Here is a 21158-nt window from a genome sequence, read left to right as displayed (position 1 = left end):
TTTGGGAGAATAAAAAAATATATCATCTTTATTTCTAAAAAGTAATACTGTGTCCTGGTAGGTGAACAAGTCCATCTCTTTGAGAGTAGAAGTGGCTTGACTCAGAATAGTACGTGTAAAAATATGTGTATACTCTTAAATTAACTTCTATCACATACATGAGTGTCACAGACTTTAAGAAGGAGGAAAGACCTCAGAGATCACCTCACTTTAGGAGTCCTTAACCTTTTTTTGTGTCACTGTGCTTGGGCAGTATCTAGTGAAGTCTCTGGACTCATTCTCAGAATAGTGCTTTTAAAATGCATAAAATATCTAGAATTACAAATGAAACTATTATTGAAATATCATTATCAATTTTTTTTAAAACTTACAAACCTCAAGTTAAGAACTCTAGATCTAGTTCAGCTTCCTCATTTTATACATGAAGAAGTTAAAGGATGGAGGAAGAGGGAAATTTCCTCATGGTCACAGAACTTATCAATGGCAATAACCGTTAACTAGCTATAGATTGACTTGGCAGAATCTTTCTTCTCTGGTCATCCCTCATCTCTTCTTCATACCCATCCATGACAACACCATTCATCAGATGGCCAAATCCCATTTTCCCTAACTTTTCTGTTCTACCCTCTGGAATCTTTGTCTTGTTTAATAACTGTTCTTCATATTAGACCTGTAGCCTTTTTCTGGAATTATCACAGATACACATTCACATACAATGTCTCAAAAGTCCCAGTGCAGTTTTAGACAATTTTTCAGTTCAGTCGTTTTTCAGTTGTGTCCAACTCTTCATGATCCCTTTTGGGGCTTTCTTGGCAAAGACGATGGAATGGTTTGTCATTTCCTTCTCCAGCTCATTTTACGGATGAGAAAACTGAAACAAGCTGGTTAAGTGACTTGCCCAGGGTCACACAGCTGGTAAATGTCCGGGACCAGATTTGAACTTGCAAAGTCTTCCTGATTTTATGCCTAACATTCTATCCACTGCACCACCTAGCTATCTTGTAAACTGTTAATAGCTTAATAATCACTTAATAGCTATTATTAACTTTAAAATGCACTAAGATTTTTGAAACACTGTGTATTTTATGTTCTTTTATGTGTGTGTGTGTTATTCTTCTTTCTTCACTACCATCCCTCCCCCCCAACCCCAAAGTAAGCTCCTCGAGAGCAGAGATTGTTTTGTTTTTGTCTTTATGTCCCATGGACCTCACATAGTGACTGACACATGACAAATAACTTGAATTGACACAGGATTAGAACTCAGGTCTCTGGCTCCCATTCTAGGACTATTTCCACTAAGGACTTTTTCCTGCTAATATTTCTATACTTGGTAGGTCTGTGATTTTATCAATGTAGCTTTGCTCTATATCTAAGAAGACTTAGTGGGCTCCTTACCTGTCCTAGTAGATGGTCTTTCAGAATTACTGAAACCTGAAAAATTCATCACCCTTTGGTCAATCTGATGATGAGTCTTTGGGGTCTTAGTTCACTGGTCACTAGACACAGAGAGCCATTGCTTTGCAGAACCGTGCTCAAAACCTTTTTAGCTTTGTAGCATTTGGGGGACCTCGCACTCCAGTATGGACTGGGGCAATCAGGATCACTGCCATTGGATGACCTAATTAGTACTTTAGACTTTGTTAATAAACATCTTGATACTCCAGCAATCATTTGTGTTTTTTTAATTATTCTCTGCTTATCTAAACATTTACTGCCTCACTGCAAATTGCTGCCAATAAACTTCTAGTACATCACATAGATTATGCACATGCCTATGTAAAGGAACAGTATCTAGCTTCTAAGGCTTCAGGTTGTCTTAAGCTCTTTTCATAGGCTTAACCCTAGACTACAGGCTATTTTAATTTGTTCTTTCATTGATTTTTTTTTAGCACTTTTCTTTTGTTCTTTGTTACTGTTTCCATGTTGAGGAGGAGTCATATTAAGCCTTAGTCTGCTTAGGTTCTTAGCTCCTTCATCTGCTTTACTTCCTTCTGCCACTAAGTGATCAGTTGTTGAAGGATGGAGAACCCTGTGTGCTCTCTGCAAGCCCAGCTTGGCTCTTCATCTTTGATTTTGTCTGTCTCATATCTGTTTCTCTCCTGTTTTCACAATCTATCCTCTCATGAGGTTTGACAAATTCCCCCAGTATTTTAAAACCATCCAGCTAAACATATAATATACTTTAGACAAGCATGTGTAGTGGTTTCTTTATCAATCACTGATCATTTAACAACTAGATTTTTAAGTAGAAATTCTAAGACTCCTCATTTAGCGTAGATCACCTCAAAGATATTAGTTGAAACTACTTTTAAACCGTAAGAGGAATTGGATGTAACAACCGTGGCACAGACTCGACCTTTCCCCTTACAGATGGTTTAGTTTTTAAAAATTACATTCTTATTATAAATGGGATAGAATAATTGTTTTCTAGCTGCACAACATTCAACATTACGATTTGGTAACTTTACAAAATTGGAGCACCAGTTCCTGGAAGATTACAGTAATATCCTTGCTGTCCAGTGGGGGTGGAGTGACGCAGTACTGGTTCTCTAACAGTTGGGATCAGAGTAGTAAAAGAAGCAAGCTGAAGCTTCCCACTGCATCTAAGCCCTGGGTTCAGGATCAATTGGATCGTCATTTCAAGGAAATAGTAAGAGGGTTTCTCTGCCTCCACTTCTTTCCTACCAGTCACCTGGACTCTTGGATGCTTGGACTTGGAAAGACAAGCTTTTGCCTCATCTTGTAAGGATCCCTGCCTCCAAGTCACTTCCCTTTCTAAGTATATAGGAACACAATCTCTCCTTTCAGTTCTTGAAGTATATCTTCCCTCCTTAATGTGTAAGATTCCTCCTCCCCAAGCTTTGCAGATGTGGGAGGTCCAGGATTGTAGTATAATGCATATATTTTGTCTTTTTTTTTTTGATGTATTAACTGGTTATGTTGATATTTTTTCCTCTTTTTTATCTTTAAAAAATATTATTTTTTACATGAGATGACTCTCAGGGAGGGGCAGGGATCCTGAGGGAAATTATAACAATGTAAAAAAATTGATAAAAACCATTTTTAAAAAAAAAGATCAACAATAAAAAATGGTGAAAAAAAAAGAATGTAAAATCCTTTAGAAAAGGACTCTTGTTTGCTTGTATTTCTTAGCTCTTAGCACAGTGCTGGGCCCTTAATGAGTGCTTCTTGATTGACTGAATAGTGGACAACCATCCAATAAGGCATGAACATGCAAGCAAGTTTTACAATAGACTTCTCATGAGAAATTACAGAGAAAAGATTAGGGGACATTTCATTCATCTCAAATCCATGTGTGATATATTTATTCCAATTTTTTTCCTGGACTATTTTTCTTTGTCCTTGCTGCTATCTCTTGTTTCCTCATTATAAGACAGCCCATTCCTTTTTTTAGGTTTGCTCACATTCTGTTTTTGTGACCTCTCTTCAATCTCCTTTCCCCCCCACCCTACCACACCCTCCATTTCCATGTCATTGTTGGCTAAGAAGCCCATGCTCAGATTTGGTTTTATACATAGAAAAGACTCTTAAGGTAGACTTAAATGATCTTATTATTCTGACAGACTCTACATAAGATGTGCTATCCTGAAGCCTTAGAAGCTAGACTTTGTTCCTTTAAATAGGCATGTGCATAATCTACGTGATGTACTAGAAGTTTATTGGCAGCAATCCGCAGTGAAGCTTTAGTGGCTTTTTTGAGATCATTCCTGTTTGATGATCTCAGATATTATGTCCTATTGTTTGGTTAAATTTCTTTTGCCCTAAATCCCCCAAAGCCAGAATCTTTAAAAGCAGCAAAAAAAAGAGATTAAAGGTACTTAGATGAACTGTAAGGACTTTCACTAAAATGTCTTAATTCTTTTATTTTTACTATGGATCCATAGGTTTATAGAAAATAATAATAATAGCATCCTACATAGTGCTCTAAAGTTTGCAAAGCACTTTGCACATACTAATTGATTTGCTCCTCAAAACAACTCTGGAGGTAGGTGCTATTATTATTCCCCTTTTTATAGATGAGGAAACTGAGTCAAAGACAGGTTAAGCAACTTGCCCAAGGTTGAGCAACTAATAAATGTTTGAGGATTCGAACTCAAGCTTTCCTGACTCCAAGTCAGAAATATAGGGTATCCTGAAAGGTGATCTAGTCCAATCCTCTCATTTTATAAGCAGGAAAACAGATAAAAGAGTGAATGGAAAAAGATAGTAAATGATGTTAAAATATAGAGTGGTAGAGTTTGTCCTTACACAGAAATTCTTCATTGTGTTTATTTCTTCCTAGGTACTGTGTCTGAAATATGAGTAGCTGTCACCTGGTTGTATCTTGGTGTGGCAGCTTAACGTAAATGATTGGACCTCTACTAGATGTGGTTAACATGCCTCAGATCATAGGCTATTATATGGAAGTATAAATAGATACACATACACACACACACACACACACATATATATACATAAAATCACATACTTAAATTTTTCTGAAAAGGTAGATTTTAGTTAATATTTTTGCTAGCCTTTTTACCAAGCACTAAATTTTAAGATATACATGTAAAACTGAAAGAAAATCCAGAATTAGATGAAGAAATGTCTAGGTACAATTTAGTGGCTTCCTTACTAAACTTAAACTGGTCCTAGTTACTACTTGATCTAGTTCTAAGTATGGGTTTTTCCTCAGTCAAAAGCTTTCAAAAGTAAATATATACTTCATCTCGTCATTGACAACAATGGCTTGGCAATCATATCTGCTTATCTCATTGAGAACAACTAGGGATACTTACCATTTACCACTTATTTTGGGTTTCAACTTCTTGTTAATCATATTTTTTTCTATCTTTGCCAACCTAAAGATCATTCTTTAAAAGAAAACAAGCAAAATAAAAGCTGTGTAATTCTACCTCCTGTCTGTCATCCACTGTAGGCAGTCATTTTATCTTTTTTTAACCTAAATCTCATTCACCATTTTGTCTTTTGCATTGTCAATCTCAGCTCATTTTGAGTTTAAACCTTTCTAACACCTTGCTTTACGGTACATTCTAAGCTTTTGGATTCATCTTCAGTCACTTCCCCATGTTTCTCTTGTTAAAAACATCTAAGTTGGTCACTTAATTCTCCCTCTCTCTGTCTCTCCCTCTCTCTCTCTGTTTGTGACTCTCTCTCTCTGTCTCTCTCTGTCTCTTTCTCTCTCTGTCTCTCTCTGTCTCTTTCTCTCTCTCTGTCTCTCTCCCTCTCTTTCTCTCTCTCTGTCTCTCTCTCTTTCTCTCTCTCTGTCTCTCCATCTATCTTCCTATACTTCTGCCTCTTTTCTTCTTCATCAGAATTTTTAAAATTTCATTTAAAAGTACATCCCAAAAGCTTTCCAACTCTCTTGGTGTGACTTTACCTGCTAAAACTGTAGACTGTGGAAGCCATTATCTTCTTTCTGAATTCTCTGAAATATCCTTCCCTCAATTTGGGATATGAAGCACTTTACCACTGTTTGTATATAAAAAGCACTAAGATCCTATCTACTTCTGTATTTATCTGGATGGGATGTAGTTTCTGAAGGGCAAGTATTCCCATGTAAGGGCACCAAGAAAAGTCTCTAGCCAGAAGTGGAATTTGAGTAGAAACTTGAAGGAAGCTGGAGAAATTAATCAAAATAGTAGCTAGAATTTAGGTGACATTTCAAGGTTCACAAACTGCTTCACATGAATTATCTCATGTGATTCTTGTAACAAGGCTGGGAGATAGTTGCTTTCATTATTCCCATTTTGCAGATAAGGAAACTGTAACCTAGAGATTAAGTCACTTGCCTAAGGTCACACAGCTAATGTAAGGGTAGGATTTGAACTCAGTTCTTTCTAACTTGAAATCCAATGTTCTGTCTGCCATGTGCTTAGCTGCTTACTATGACACCAACCTGCCTTAGAGGTATAGCTAGGATATTAAAATGGGAAAGTTTCCAGGCATGTGGGACAGCCAGTTCAAAAACCTGGAGGCTGGAGATGGAATGCCAAGTGTAGCTATTAGGCCAGTATAGCTGGATCACAAAATGAGAAGGGAATAAGGTGAACAAGTTTGGAAGGGACCAGTTTATGAAGAGCTTTCAATGCCAGAAAGAGGACTTTACATTACTTCTATTGTATTGAAGACATAATACCACGTATGCACACACACACACACACACACGTGTCTATGTGTGAGCATGTTTATATGACTATGCATGCACACAGTTTTCATAGTGTATATTGATACTGCTTCCGTTGATGTTATTGATCAATAAAATAAAAAGTCATGTAAAAGCTCTGCTGAATTCATAGTTGCTTTTGTCATCATGTTTGTTTTCAATCAGGAACTACTAAAAATGCAATTATCGTCATGTATTCATCTGTACTGTGGTGAGGGGAATGTCATTGGTTAAAGGGGTTTTGGGAAAATGGGCTGATTGGGGGATACCCATCAATTGGGGAATGACTGAACAAGTTATTGTATACGATTGATGGAATACGCTTGTACTATAAGAAATGATGAGCAGGATACTCTCAGAAAAACCTGGACTTACATGAACCGATACAAAGTGAAATGAACAGAACCAGGAGAACGTTGTACCCAGTAACAGCAATATTGTATGATGATCAACTCTCATTGACTTAGCTATTCTCAGCAAGACAGTGATCCAAGACAGTTCTGAAGGACTTAGGATAAAAATGCTATATATCTCCAGAGAAAGAATGATGGAATAATGAGAATCTGAATGCAGACTGAAGCATACATTTTCTTTATTTTTCTTGGGTTTTTTTTTTTTGGTCTGTTTTTTTTTTCACAACATGTGTTTTTCAGGATTGCACATGTGTAAACTATACCCAATTTCTTACCTTCTCAAGGAGTATGGGGAGGGAAGGAAGGGAAGAAAAAGGTTGGAACTCAAAATTTTAGAACAATTGTTAAAAATTATTTTTACGTGTAGTTGGGGAAAAATATTAAATTAAAAAATAAGTTCATTGATGTGTTGTTGGTAGAACTGTGAGTCAGTTTAAATGTTTTGGGAAGTAATTTGAAATTATGCCCCAAAAGTTCATAAACAGTACATGCACTTTGACCTAGCAATACCACTACTAGACTTATGCCTTGGAAAAAAGAAAGATCTTATAAGTACAAAAATATTCAAGCAGATCTTTTGTTTTAGTGCAAAGGCTTGGAAACCAGGAATGTGCCTGTCAACTGGGGAATGACTGAACAAATTATGGTATAGCAATGTGATGGAATATTATTGTGTTATAAGAAATTAATAAAAAGATGGTTTTAGAAAGATCTGGAAAGACTCATTTAACTGATGCAAAGTGAATTGAGCAGAACCAGGAATTTCTACTATACCATCAATATCATAAAAATGAAAGACTCTTCTGAAAGACTTAATGACTGATCAAAAAGTGATCAACCATAATTCCAGAGGATTGATAAAAATGAATGCTTCTTACCTCAAGAAAGAGAGGCCATGGCAGAATAAGAAAAGTACTTTTTGATGTGACTGATAAGTTTTGTTTAACTATGCTTATATGACACAAAGATTCTTTACCTCCCTCTCCCCTTCCCTTCCTCTTCCTTGCTTCCCCCCCTTTTTCCTCATTTCTTCCCTCCTTTTTCTTCCCCTTCCTTCCTTTCCCTTCCCATCCCCTCCTTTTCCCTTCCCTTCCCCTAGAGTAAAAAAGATAAACGTTAATACTGCCTCTGATTTCTACTTTATTGATCTTACAGTGTAACTGATTTTATTATGCTGTATTGATTTTTCTAATTGTCACTACCTGCCTTAACTTACCTCCCTCAGAAATGTTGTCTTTCCTAGTCTGAATTAGTTTAAAGGCATGGATGAATGAAAATGTTATCACTTATGCAGTTTGCCCTGACTCTTCTGCTTGTTGTCTGTTAACTCAAACCAGGTTAACCTGGTGTCACCCCCAAAAGACGTCATCTGCCATTGCCTGTTCTTGTGTAGTCCTTGTACAGAGGTTTGATCTTTCCCAAGGTGGGGCATCAAACCTGGTGGTTCTGGTCCTCTAAAAAAAATTAAAAGAGGCAGTTGAGTCCCATAAAACAATTAACATTTATTATCAAAGAGGGAGAGGGGTGCAATTAGTCAAATGCCAATGCCAACCCACTTTTCCCAGTGTAACCAGTTATAATATTCCCCAGCTATCCAGAGTCCTCATATTCCTCAATGTCAATAAAGATACTTCCACTCTTCCTTTTCACTGAGGTCACTGGCTTTACTGAGATGGCCAGTCTGACCTGCTTTGTGAACTGTTCTATGCATTACTAGAAATAAACGGAGTTTCCCAGAAGTCTGTACTTAGGTTTGCCTTTATTGTATTTACTCACTACAGTTCAGGGAGGAAAAAAAATATGTGCTTGATAATGAAAAAAAGATTTTTTTTTTTTAAAAAATGAAGAGGTCCTGACACTTTAAAAGGCAAGTCACTTACCTAGTACAAATATGGTCACTTTACAGTTGAGAAAGTCCAAGTTTCCCACTATTTATACTATATTGTACTCCCTTTTTTCAACTCCTTATTCCCCTCTTCCCTTTTCTCTCATCTTTTTTCTTTCCCTTCTCTTCTATCTCTTGTCTTTTCTCTCTTCCTTTCTTATTTTCATATTTCAAATTTCAGCCACTATGCCCTACATTTTTAAAATTTACAATGCTATTGAACAAAATGCCCCCTGTAATAGTGTCTCACCTAATTTATTTTCATACGGTCACTGAATGACAGTAAATAGGGTAGGCTTACCAGATACTTAACATTTATAATCTTTCTCCCGACAGCTTCTAGAGCTAAACTCAGCATGATTAACACGATGTCCAAGATCCGAGGTCAGGAGAAAGGACCCGGGTATCCTCAGGCTGAGGCTCTGCTTGCAGAAGCCATGCTGAAGTTTGGAAGGGAGCTTGGAGATGAATGCAACTTTGGTAACTGTCGACATTTTGCTTCTTAATTATGTTGCTTATATGGAGCTTTTGGTGCACATGGTGATAAGAAAACTGATTTTAAAAAATGGTATCAAGAAGTGCATGCCTTGTCACTAGGAATTTATTTTCATTTGGATAAAATTGTTTTCAGTATATTTGCTTTGTTTTTTTGTTTTTGTTTTTTATCTCTTTCCCTGGGCAGGGTTTCACCATGAAAATTGACTTTAGTGAATTTTCAAACACTTGGATTTCATATCAAGAACTCAAAGACTTATTGTAATTTGAAAAAAATCTTTTTTTTTTTTTTTTTTATCATTTTAGGGGAAGAACATCCCAGAAAATTGTCTCTTTGATCACGTGCTATAGCTCATTTCTCTTAGGTGATAATTTCCTCCACTCTAAGCGTCATTGTCTTCTCAAGTTTCCATTTGAACAAGAGTAATAAAGTCTTCATTTTCACTAGAACGGGAGCTGAGGTTATTATAGCCTAGATACAGAGCTGTCTACTCTTCAAATTTGTACTTTAAGGTAAAAATAGAATATCTTCCTGTTCCAGGCCCAGCCCTTGGTGATGTTGGAGAGGCCATGAGGGAACTTTCAGAGGTGAAAGATTCTTTGGACATGGAAGTGAAACAAAATTTCATCGATCCTCTGCAGAACCTCCATGATAAGGACCTGAGGGAAATACAGGTATCTGCCACATTATATACATGGAGGAGTAAAGAGTTTCAATCTAAGACATATATGATAATGATCGTTATAATTGATGATAATGGCAAAAATAATAACAATGTTGATATTTACATAACACCATAAAATGTGCCAAGAAACTTTACTTATATTTTCTTTCACCACAACTATGGGATACACTGGGCCTGCCATCAGGAAGACACCTCTTTTTGAGTTCAAATCTGGCCTCAGACATTTACTAACGGTGTGATCCTGAGCAAGTCACTTAATCTATTTGCCTCAGTTTCCTCATCTGTAAAACGAGCTGGAGAAGGAAATGACAAACCACTCCAGTATCTTTGCCAACAGGACCCCAAACGAGTCACAAAGAGTTGAACATGACTGAAACAACTGAACACCAAAAATCATCAGAACCATTTTACGCATGAGAAAATTGGGGTGAAAAGTAGTTAAGCACCTTGCTCCTGGTCACACAGCTATTAAGTGGCAGAGGTGAGATTTGAACCCGGATTTTCTGGATTTCAAGACAAACTCATTATTCCTTTTGCCTTAATTTACATTTATAATCATCAGTAAGTAAATAAGCATTTATTAAGTGATTAATATGTGCCAGGTACTGTGCTAAACTCTGTAGATATCTATAAAACTAAAAATCAGCCCCTGCTCTTAAAGAGCTCACTTTGAATGGGGAAGTGTGAGGGGACCAGGAGACAAGATACAAACAACTATGTACAACCAATATACACACATATACATATATGTGTATGTACATGCATGTATATATATGCATATATGTGTGTATGTATATACTAGAGCATAAATTGGAGATAATCAACAGAGTGAAGGCATAAGCATTAAGGGAGATTGGGTAGGGCTTCCTGCAGATAGTAGGACTTTAGCTGAGATTTGGGAAACCAGGAGGCTGAGATGAGGAGGAAGTGATGGGGGACAGCCAGTAAAAATAGTCAGAGTCGTGAATTGGAGTGTCCTGTTGGAGGGACAGCAAGGAGGGGATTAAGGAGTAAGATGTAAGAAGAGTGGAATGTAGGAGGGTTCTAGGTGGTGGCTGGCTATAAAAGCCTAGCAGAAGAATTTATATTTAATCTTGGAGGCAAAGGGGAGTCATTGGAGTTTAGTGAATGTGTACCAGAAGGGGATGGTTGGGTGGGGGTGGATAACATGGTCTGTTTTCATACTTTAGGAAAATTAGTGTAACAGCTGAATGCAGGATGAATTGGGGTGAGAGGTCTGAGGCAGGGAGAATGACCAGTAGGCTACTGCAATAGTGTAGGTATGAGGTGGTAAGAGCCTGCCTGACGTGGTAGCATTATCAGGGGAGAGAATTATAACGATGGTGACATGTTGCCTACCATGCTTACTTCTGAGTATTTGAGTAGTGAAATAGTTAGAAAAATAAAGAAGTGTAGCATTCTGTGTGGGGAATCACTTAATCTCTCTGAGTTACCCTTCCTTCTTCTGTAATGTAGGAATAGTAGATGGAACTTGAACAATCTACTTAATAAGGGTGTTGTGAGGAAAGTACTTTATGAACCCTTTTAAGTTATATTAAAAATGTCAGCAGTTCTTATTATTAATCCATTAAACTCCCTCTCTGATGCCTCATCTTGGAGTAGAGGTGATGCTGGGGTTCTTAAAGGAGATGCTCAGGCACCATAAATTCTAATAGACCATATGAAGCTATAAAAGGCTTTTAGTATGAGCTCCTTGATGGAATGACTTTCATCTGACTAACTAGCTAATGTTGCAGAGTCTTATCTCCAGTTTGGAGATGAAATTTTGGTCCACAACCACTCTTGAAGACCTTTTACCGAGTCAGTGAGGGGTTGTTGTCTGTATTTGTGGAGAGAATCCTCATACTGACCAAATCAAAGATTCATGAAGTATCATCTCTGTCATTTCTTCTGGAATGGCAGAGACGGCAACCCAAAGGAACAATAGCCTGTGCGCCAAAGACAATTTTCCATGAAATTTGTCGCCATTAGATGGATAGTTTGAGAATATTTTAAGAAATTTGTTGACATATCTGTTTTTATATTACTTTTCTTTCCCAATATATCCCTTCCCTCCCAATATATGCCTTCCCTCCCACCCAGAAAACTAACCTTTATAATAAAGAATAAAAAAAAGGAGGGGGGAAAAACTAGTTTAGCACAGCTAACTGACACATCAACTAGTGTAATTCCATCCCTACATGCTCTATACACATGGCTCCCCATCTCTGCAAAGAAAGGAGGAAGATGACTTCCCATATCTCTTCTTTGGGACCAGACTTAGTCATTGTCATTACACTATGTTCAATTTCTATTTTTGTTAGTTTTTGTTGTTCTTTTGGGAATGTTTCCTTTTCAAGAAAGATTATCATTCTTTTCAGAGAAGCACAAATATATTAATTAACCTATAATTCTCTGTGTTGATTTCACCCTATGAAATGCCAGCTGTACCACTGATGACAATTTAGTAGTTTGCTTAAATGAGCAGTTATAATAATATTGAAAGCTTGTGTGTTTTCACATTTTCATAACAGCTGTTGGGACTGGGGAAAATTCTCGTGTTATCTTTTGGAAGCCACACAGAACAACTGAGCTTTTCCTTTGAGGTCTACATTTCAGGCCACCCTTGAGAAGGACATCATTTATAAGGGCAATGTCCACTTCTTCCACTCAGGCCCATAGTTTCTGTGAAAACAAAGTTATGACTTTGAAGGAGCTCCTGGAACCCTTCCCATCACATGGTAGGAACTCATTAAGCTGAGTTAATGAATGTCATGATTCCTAGAAACATCCCACCAAAACGGTATCTTCCACTGACTCTTCAGTATGCTCAGATGAGACCCTAGCTCTGTAAACGTGTTTGAAGGAAGATGTGTTGTGGAGTGGAAAGAGCCCAGAATTAGACATCAAAGGGTTTCAGTTCAAATGAAAGGATACAGAGTAGGGAGGGATTTTAAGGATCATTTAGTCCAAACTTCTCATTTGAAAGATGAAAAACCTGGTGTATGGAGTAGGGAAGTGATTCACCCAAGGTCACACCTATATCCTCTGACTCCAAATCAAATACCCTTACCACCATATCATGCTGCCTGTCTTGTCTCTCTCCTTTAGGAATTGCATTTCTTAAGGTGAGTTTCTCCACATAATGGATCTCAGCCTCCTCCTTTTCTGTAAAATGGGGGGTTTGGATTAGATGCTCTTTAGAGTGCCTTCTCTAAAATCCAGAGATGCTGTCATCTTTCTGTGCCACAATGTTTTGCCTAGAATCTTATAGCTACTTCAAAGGGAGAATTTGAGACATAAGGAATTCAAGTTTCTATGGGTATAAAATATTCTTCCTGAGAACATTTCTTTCTCTGTTCATCTCCTCCTGCATGTCCTATTGCTTTTCTACACCCTTCCTGTTTATTCTTTATGGATGGGGACAAAGGGAAAATGAGTAGAAAGAATAGCAAGGCTTTTCATCAACTCACAAGCAGTGGAATGAAATGAAAGATGCTCAAAGAAGAACTGAGATGCATCATGGCATAGTGGGCAGAGGGCTGAGCTTGGAGCCAGGAGCACCAGAGTACATGACCTGCCTCTGATTCATACTAACTTTGTGAGTTGTTTAAGGTTAGAGAAAAGGAGAAGTGGCTTGTGTAAGGTTACACAGGTTATAAGAAGAAAAGCCAGGATTTGAACCCAGGACCTCTGATTTCATTTTCATTCATTCTTTTTACACTATCACCTCCTTTTGATTTGTATTCAGTGATATACCTAAGTTTGAAAGTAAACAAAATTGTAAATCTTTCATTGTAGTTTCCTTCCATATCTCACTGTTCACAGTAGATTTTTTCATGAATAACTTTAAAGTACATACTTCTTAATTAATTGGGCCCTTATAAAAAACTATGACTTCCTCATTGTGTATACTCTCTACTAATGCATATCACAACTGTTTTATAGCTTAGTACATGTATCTTCATGAGTAGCTGAGGCCAAAACCATTTCTTATTTGGTGACCGATTTTCTGGCAAAGAAAATTTACTGGGGAAATTACAAATCAAGTTAACTCTTGACTACCAGCATAGGAATTTTTTTCTTGGTGGATGATCTATGGATATTTTTAATCCTAGGTTTGTTTCTTCTTGGCTCATAATTTGTGTGTGTCTATGCTCAGAAAATAATAGGAAGTTTTAGTATTATTCTAGGCACAGCAAGATTAGGAAAATAAATTTGTAGCAATAAATAGTTCAAAAAAAATTCCTTCTCTGGTACCATGTAGTATGAGTGACCTTGAGTTCTCAGAAGCTAAATCAATGGAGCAGAAGCTACAGAACATCCTGTCAGGATGAAAAAACTCAAAATATTGACCTGGCAACAGAGTTTGACTTTCATACTGGTTTAGCCTAGCTGAGGGCAGAGGGACTCATTACTACAGTATTACCTACTAAGTAATGAATTATTTGGGCCCATATAGCCAATAAAGGAAGAGTAATCATGACACAATGAGTAGAGACTGAGTGTTGGAGCTAAGAGGAGCTGGTTCCAATCCTACCTGTGACGTGTTCTGGCTGGGTAGGTCACTTCACCTCAGTTTTCTAAGATTATTAGTTGCAGAGAAGGTTCCCATTTAGACAGGTGTATTGATAATGATTTTTTTTCTTTTCGTACAATCAAGTGCCTCCGATTGAATAAGATGATTAAAGAAGATCTTCCCCACCCATTAATGGGCCTGGGAAGATTTGTAGGAAAGCCAACACCTTTTGTTCATGACGCACTGATTCTCAAGGCTTTTGATGCCCTCTGGCTCTAAAAAGTGTATAAAGACTCTGAAGTGAGGTTTTACTTTGAGGCTTACTCATTGAAAGTGTTTGTTTGACCAGAAAGACTCTGGGCAGCCCCTAAGGAGCCTTCCCAGCTTTGAAAATCCAGATGCTAGTGTTTCTCTCTCTGGTAGCTATGCATGTATGTAATGGTCAGACAGTTGCTTCTGTCTGTTGATCTATGTATATACTGCTTATATCAGATGGTTGGAAGCCATGTCTGTTGATCTTGATTTCTTTGTATTTTCTCTGAAGTTCAGGGTGCTGACTCTTTCCCCAGAACTAAGTGAATGATACATGTACTTGATTAAAGTGATTGTTGACCCCTAGAAAGTTGCCTTTCCTTTTAGAAATGCAGATTGTCAGGGTGATAACTGTTACAACAGGTAGTGAGAGTTCTTAGCTGGCAACTTATGTATCACAAGGCTATTTAGGGGGAAAATGATTGTCCTAAGGCAGGGCAGGATTGCGAATCTTTTAGTTTATTCCAATAGCCCAATTTTTCTTGCACTCTTCAATCCATCAGGAAGTTGATGATCATCATTTGAACAAGAACTGAAGACTATTTGGAAAAATGACTTGGGGGGTGGGTGGGGTGAGTGGGATTTCTCACTTGTATTCTCTCATTCTTAAATCCCATTTCTTAATGGGATTTTCTTTTAGTTAGCCATTGAAAATTATTGCTCCTCTAGTGACATTAATATTTAAGCTTCTGCCTTCTTTTGAAAGTTAATGAAAGGCAGGGAATAAGCATTTACTAAGTACCTACTATATTCCAGCTACTCTGTTAAGTCCTTTATAAATATGTCATTTAATCCACACTGCAATACCCACTGTGACCACACTAAGATAGATACTATCATTATTGCTATAAGGAAACTCAGGCAGACACAGGTGAAGTGACTTGCCCCGGGTCACACAACTAGTCTTTGAGACTAAATTTGAACTCAGGTCTTCTTGACTCCAGGTCCAGTACTCACTTAGCTATGTAAAACGTGAGCATAAAGCAAAATGAACTGAAAAAATTATCTTTTCCCTGTATCTTTAAATGGTAATAATAATAAATAATGAGAGTTCACCAAAAAGAGTCATAATATCAAGGGAAATAATGAAAAGAAATGCAAGGGAAGGTGGCCTAGCCCAACCAGATCTAAAACTGTATTATAAAGCAGCAATCATCAAAACTACTTGGTGTACTGGCTAAGAAAAAGAGTGGTGGAACAGTGGAAGAGGTTAGGTACATAAGACACAGTACTCAATGACCACAGTAACCTACTGTTTGATAAACCCAAAGACACCAGCTGTTGGGATAAGAACTCATTATTTAACAAAAACTGCTGGGAAAACTGGAAAATAGTATGGCAGAAAAGAGGCATAGACCAACATCTTACACTGTATACCAAGATAAGGTAAAAATGGGTACATGATTTAGGGATAAAGGATGAGACTATAAGCAAATTAGGAGAGCAGGGAATAGTTTACCTATCAGGTCTATGGAGAAGAGAAGAATTTATGACCAAAGAAGAGAAAGAAAACATTATGAAATGCAAAATGGATAATTTTATTTTAAATTATGTTTTTGTACAAACAAAGCCAATGCAACCAAGATTAGAAGAGAAGCAGAAAACTGGAAACAATTTTTACAACCAGTGTCTCTGATAAAGGCCTCATTTCTAAAATATATAGAGAACTGAGTCAAATTTATAAGAATTCAGGTCATTCTCAAATTGATAAATGCTCAAAGGATATGAACAATCAGTTTTCAGATAAAGAAATTAGAACTATCTATAGTTATATGAAAAAATGTTCTAAGTCACTATTGATTAGAGAAATGTAACTTGAGGTACCACATCACACATATTAGATGGGCTAACATGACAAAACAAGAAAATGATAAATGTTGGAGATGTGGGAAAAGTGTAACTCTAATGTGTTGTTGGTGGAGTTGTGAACTGATCCAACCATTCTAGAGAACTATGCCCACAGGGCTATAAAACTGTGCATACTCTTTGACCTAGCAACACCACTTCTAGGTCTATATCCTAAAGAGATCATAAAATATGGGGAAAGGACCTACATGTACAAAAATATTTATAACACCTCTTTTTTGTGGTGGCTAAGAATTGAAATTGAGGGGATGCAGACTGAAGCATACTATTTTCTCTTTTTGTTGTCGTCTCTTCTTTCTCATGGTTTTCCCTTTTGTTCTAAATCTTCTTTACAACATGACTAATGTGGAAATATGTTTAATATGATTCTCTCTATATATGGCCTATATCAGGTTGCATGCTGTCTTGGAAAGGGGAGAGTTGAGGGAGGGGGAGAAAATTTAGAACTCAGTTTTATAAAAGTGAATATTGAAAACTAAAAACAAATAAAATATAGGAAAATAATGAGAGTTTACATGGTTCATTCAGGTTTATATTCCACCAAAATTTTTTTCTCATGCCTCATTGTGGAATGTAGATGACCCTGTATTCTCAAAGCTGTGCTCAAAGATTGATGTGAGACTTTTTTAGCTCTGCAGTGTTGGTATGGTTTTGAGTACAGGATCCATAAAGTACAGGACTAATGCATCTTTTGTTTAAGTTCCCATCTAGCTAAGTGTACAGAGCCTCGTCACCTAAGGGTCGATACCAAGTGATGGTTATTTTTTTTTTTTTTTGGTTCATTTGTTTCGCTTTGCTTTGTTCTTAGCTACAGAAAGTTGTTAACTAAAGCATTGGAGAGGTTATAGTCTGGATTGGTAAAGGTAATAACCTTGCCTATGAAATCACAAATATTTATAATATTGTAACATTTGAAATTTGCAAAGTGTTTTCCTCAAAAATACCTCATTGAGGTAAGCAGTAATAGTGGCTAGAGAGCCAGCCTTGGAGCCAACAGGATCCCATGAGCTAAGTTGAACTTCTTAAACATATTAGATATGTGACCCTAGGCAAGTCATTTTTAATGACTCGGTTTTTTAGGCAGCTCTCTAAGACTGGTTACAGAGAACATGACTGACCTACATTGGTAGAGAGAGTCTCCTTACCTGAGAATTCCATGTACTAGTGAATCCCTTAGTCAAGTCTTTATCCCTAATCTCTGTTTTATATAGCTAACTATAAGTTTTAAAGGGCTTTCCAACTGTGATCTCCCTTTAGACTTTCAATAATCCTGTGAAGTAGACAGAGAAGATATTATTATCCCATTTTGTAAAGCGGTAGACTAAGGTTTGGAGAAAATAAGTGATTTTCCCCAAGTTTCATAGATAACATGATGGAATTAGGATTAGTATCCAGGTCTTCTACCTACCTTTTCTTTTATCTTTCTACTCCATCTCAGTGACTTTTCCTTCAAAGGTTTTCCCTCAATCCCTTCTGTCCTTCAATTTTTCAGCATCATCTAAAGAAGTTGGAGGGTCGACGCCTAGACTTTGATTACAAGAAGAAAAGACAAGGCAAGATTCCAGATGAGGAGCTTCGCCAAGCTCTAGAGAAATTTGATGAATCTAAAGAAATCGCTGAGTCAAGCATGTTCAACCTCCTGGAAATGGATGTGAGCAGATTACTGTTTTATTTGGTCCTGACATTTGAATCTTGTGGTTATAGGCTTATTTAAACACATTAAAACGATAATTAATACTCTTGATATCCAGATTACTCAGTCTTGAACAGGGGTTTAGGTAGCTGGTTAGGGTCATTGAAGAATATGACTAATGAGGATAAGCTAGAACAAATGCAAAGAAAAACAAGGAAAAGTGTTTTTATGCTATTTTCATTGGAGTACATTTAAAAGTCTGCCACTCACATTTATCTGACATGTTAAAATGTACAAAATGGTTTTCCTGCAACAAAGTATTATTGTTCTTAAATGAAGTTATGAGTCTCAAAAAGGTAAGTGACTGGATCAAGGTCTCATAGGTAGTAAATATCAGAGTAAAGACTGAACCCAATTCTTTCCTCTGTACAAGTAAAATGCTCTTTCCACTACACCATCACTCACTTTAGCATATTAGCAATCATGTTGTATAAGAAACAGTATGAAAGACAACATGCAGGAAATGAACAGTGAGAAAAGGGGTGTCTTTTCATGAGTTGGTCATTTAGTAAGAGCAAGGGAAAACTAATGGACAGATACAAGATACAGAGGAGAGCTTCCAACCCTTTGGTTAAATCTCTATGCATAATTTCTCAGCATGGACAAGATTCACACAACTTGGAAAGGTATAGATGGGTTTCAAGATGTACCGTTAGAGAAAGTGTACATATTAATGAGAGATTAATTCAATTATTCATCATTTAATAAGTCTTCATAACATCCCTGAGCAATCAGTGGTATAAGAATTATTCTTAACACCATATCCATTTGGGGTGAGGCATATAGAAATATTTATTCCTGTGAAAGGGAAAGAAATGAGCCCCCGCCATTTAGAATTTTTCCTTTGCATTCTGGTACCTACCACAGCACACAAGAGTTCATTATGTTGTGCCAAACACCATTCTAAAATTTCCTAGTTAGCTCTGAGCTTTTTACATCTAAATAACAGAGTTATTTTATGTTATTTTCTAACAGAAACCCAAAATATTTAGAATGGTTACTTAGAAATATGTCTAGTTAGTCATACATACTTCAAGAAACCAAATTATTGTTATTCCCCAAGATATTGTATATGTTCATAGATCAAAATAGTTTTCTTTGCCTAACTCATGCCTTTGCATTTCAACTGAGCAAGACCTACAGTGGTGGACCCTATTTTTAATTTTCATTATTAGCTAAAAGTTGACTAACCCCTGGCCATATGAAATCCGCAGCTTAAATAGTATTAGTTAATTTTTTCACAGATTCAAATGGAACCTCTTCCACTAGACTTCTCTTGACTCTCCAGTGACTAGCAACCTCACAAGTCTTAATACATAACTTTAAATATTTTACTTAACATATATTTTGTGTTTCTCTCTCTCTCCGTATGTGTGTGTGTGTGTTTTATTTCCACATGAAAAGTCCCCAGAGGGAATGAAAGTTCCTTAAGGTTATGAAATGTTTCTTGGTTGTTATATATCTATATCTATATCTATATCTATATCTATATCTATATCTATATCTATCTGTCTGTCTGTCTGTCTGTCTGTCTCTGTCTATCTATCTATCTATCTATCTATCTATCTATCTATCTATCTATCTATCTATATACACACACACACATACACACACATATATATTTATGTGTGTGTATGTGTGTGTGTGTGTGTGTGTGTGTGTGTGTGTGTGTATCTCCAGCTCCTGGCATGATATCCATTGCATAATATTAAATATTTGCTGGATGTTTGAAGGCGTGGTCTGTACAAAGTGACTTGAAAGCATTGCTCTAAGATTCATTTTTTTCTGTTGATGTGCAGATTGAACAGGTGAGCCAGCTCTCTGCTCTGGTACAAGCCCAGCTGGAGTACCACAAGCAGGCTTCCCAGATTCTGCAGCAAGTTACCGTCAGGCTTGAGGAAAGGTACTGCACCCTTCTCATCAAACTGTTAAGACTAAGTCGCCCACCTTTCCTGATGGTAAACTTAAACTCCTCACTGAAATAGACTAGAATGCTAATTGAATCCCTTAACAATTACCGTTAGTCACCTTTGTCAAGCATTTCTATTAGAGAATCCCAGAGCATTTGCTAAGGAGTTCCCTCTCCCATGGCCTCTACCTTTTGGTTCATACCTGGAGGATAAATATAATAGACATGCCTAAGTCATAAGAATAGTTGTACGGATTTTTGCTTTTGGCTCATTCATGTTGATAATGGTTTTCTTATGCTTTCTCATTTTTATCTGATTTCTTTATTTATTGATTGACTGATCTGTCGATCCCTTATACAGGATAAGAGAAGCTTCATCTCAGCCGAGAAGAGAGTACCAGCCTAAACCTCGCATGAGCCTGGAGTTTTCATCTGGAGACAATACTCAGCATAACGGAGGCCTGTCCCACACAAGCACTCCTAAACCAGCAGGTCAGGTGCAGCTGGGCACAGATTCTGTTAAAACACATGTAGAAAATTTTCCATTAGAATCCTTTGAAGTAATCCTGAGATTAATCCTCTTGGATTTCATTCAAGTCACAGTAATTTATTTTTCTTCCTCCTAATTTATTCTTTGCCTGGTTGTAATTATTTGAAAAAGGATTCTGTGCTCTCTGTCCCCGTAACTTCTCTCCCTCCCTCCATTTTTCTTTATGTACTCTTTCCTTCTCTCTTTTTATTATTCCCTTTGCCTCTCTCCCTTTCTCTTCCTCCTCCCCTTTCCTCCCTTTTATTCTTTCTCCTTCTCTCTAGCTCCTATCTTCACAAGTCACTAATTCTTCATGTTTTCCTTTCTGTTAATCTACTCTCCCAGCACGCTTGGATTTTGAGCAACCTTTTTTTTCCCTGGGTAGTAAATCACTTCCCTTGACATATTGTATCAGCACTGAGAGATTAAGTTTCAGTCTTTGATTCCATTTTCCCCTCTCTTTGTTATATGCTCCTACTCCCTGCTGCCTACCATATAGTCCAGCCCACCCCCAGGAACAGGTTGAGTCAGATTCCTTGAACAACACTAGCATGCTGTCTTGCATACTAATACAGTTTGAGTCATGACACCTGCCAGGTTTTCAACAGTTCACTGTGCTGTGGGACTGAGGTTTGTACAATAAAAAATAAACTTTCCCTTCTGT

At 37.1% G+C, this 21158-nt stretch overlaps 1 protein-coding gene across 3 annotated transcripts in view; it reads left to right on the top strand.

Annotated features, from left to right (window-relative positions):
• The window catches only part of SH3GL2 (SH3 domain containing GRB2 like 2, endophilin A1), a 313692-nt gene that overhangs the window by 289591 nt on the left and 2943 nt on the right, over window positions 1-21158 (top strand). For all 3 annotated transcript variants that reach the window (XM_072655741.1, XM_072655750.1, XM_072655756.1), the window contains 5 exons: window positions 8822-8965; window positions 9522-9655; window positions 17856-18014; window positions 19856-19959; window positions 20327-20457. In XM_072655741.1, the coding sequence (XP_072511842.1) occupies window positions 8822-8965; window positions 9522-9655; window positions 17856-18014; window positions 19856-19959; window positions 20327-20457 (672 nt within the window). The remainder of the gene's footprint in view (window positions 1-8821; window positions 8966-9521; window positions 9656-17855; window positions 18015-19855; window positions 19960-20326; window positions 20458-21158) is intronic.

This window comes from Notamacropus eugenii, chromosome 1, assembly GCF_028372415.1.
Source record: "Notamacropus eugenii isolate mMacEug1 chromosome 1, mMacEug1.pri_v2, whole genome shotgun sequence".
Taxonomy (NCBI): domain Eukaryota; kingdom Metazoa; phylum Chordata; class Mammalia; order Diprotodontia; family Macropodidae; genus Notamacropus; species Notamacropus eugenii.
The sequence above is the reverse complement of the archived record's forward strand: the minus strand, read 5'-3'. Positions and strand labels throughout refer to the sequence as shown.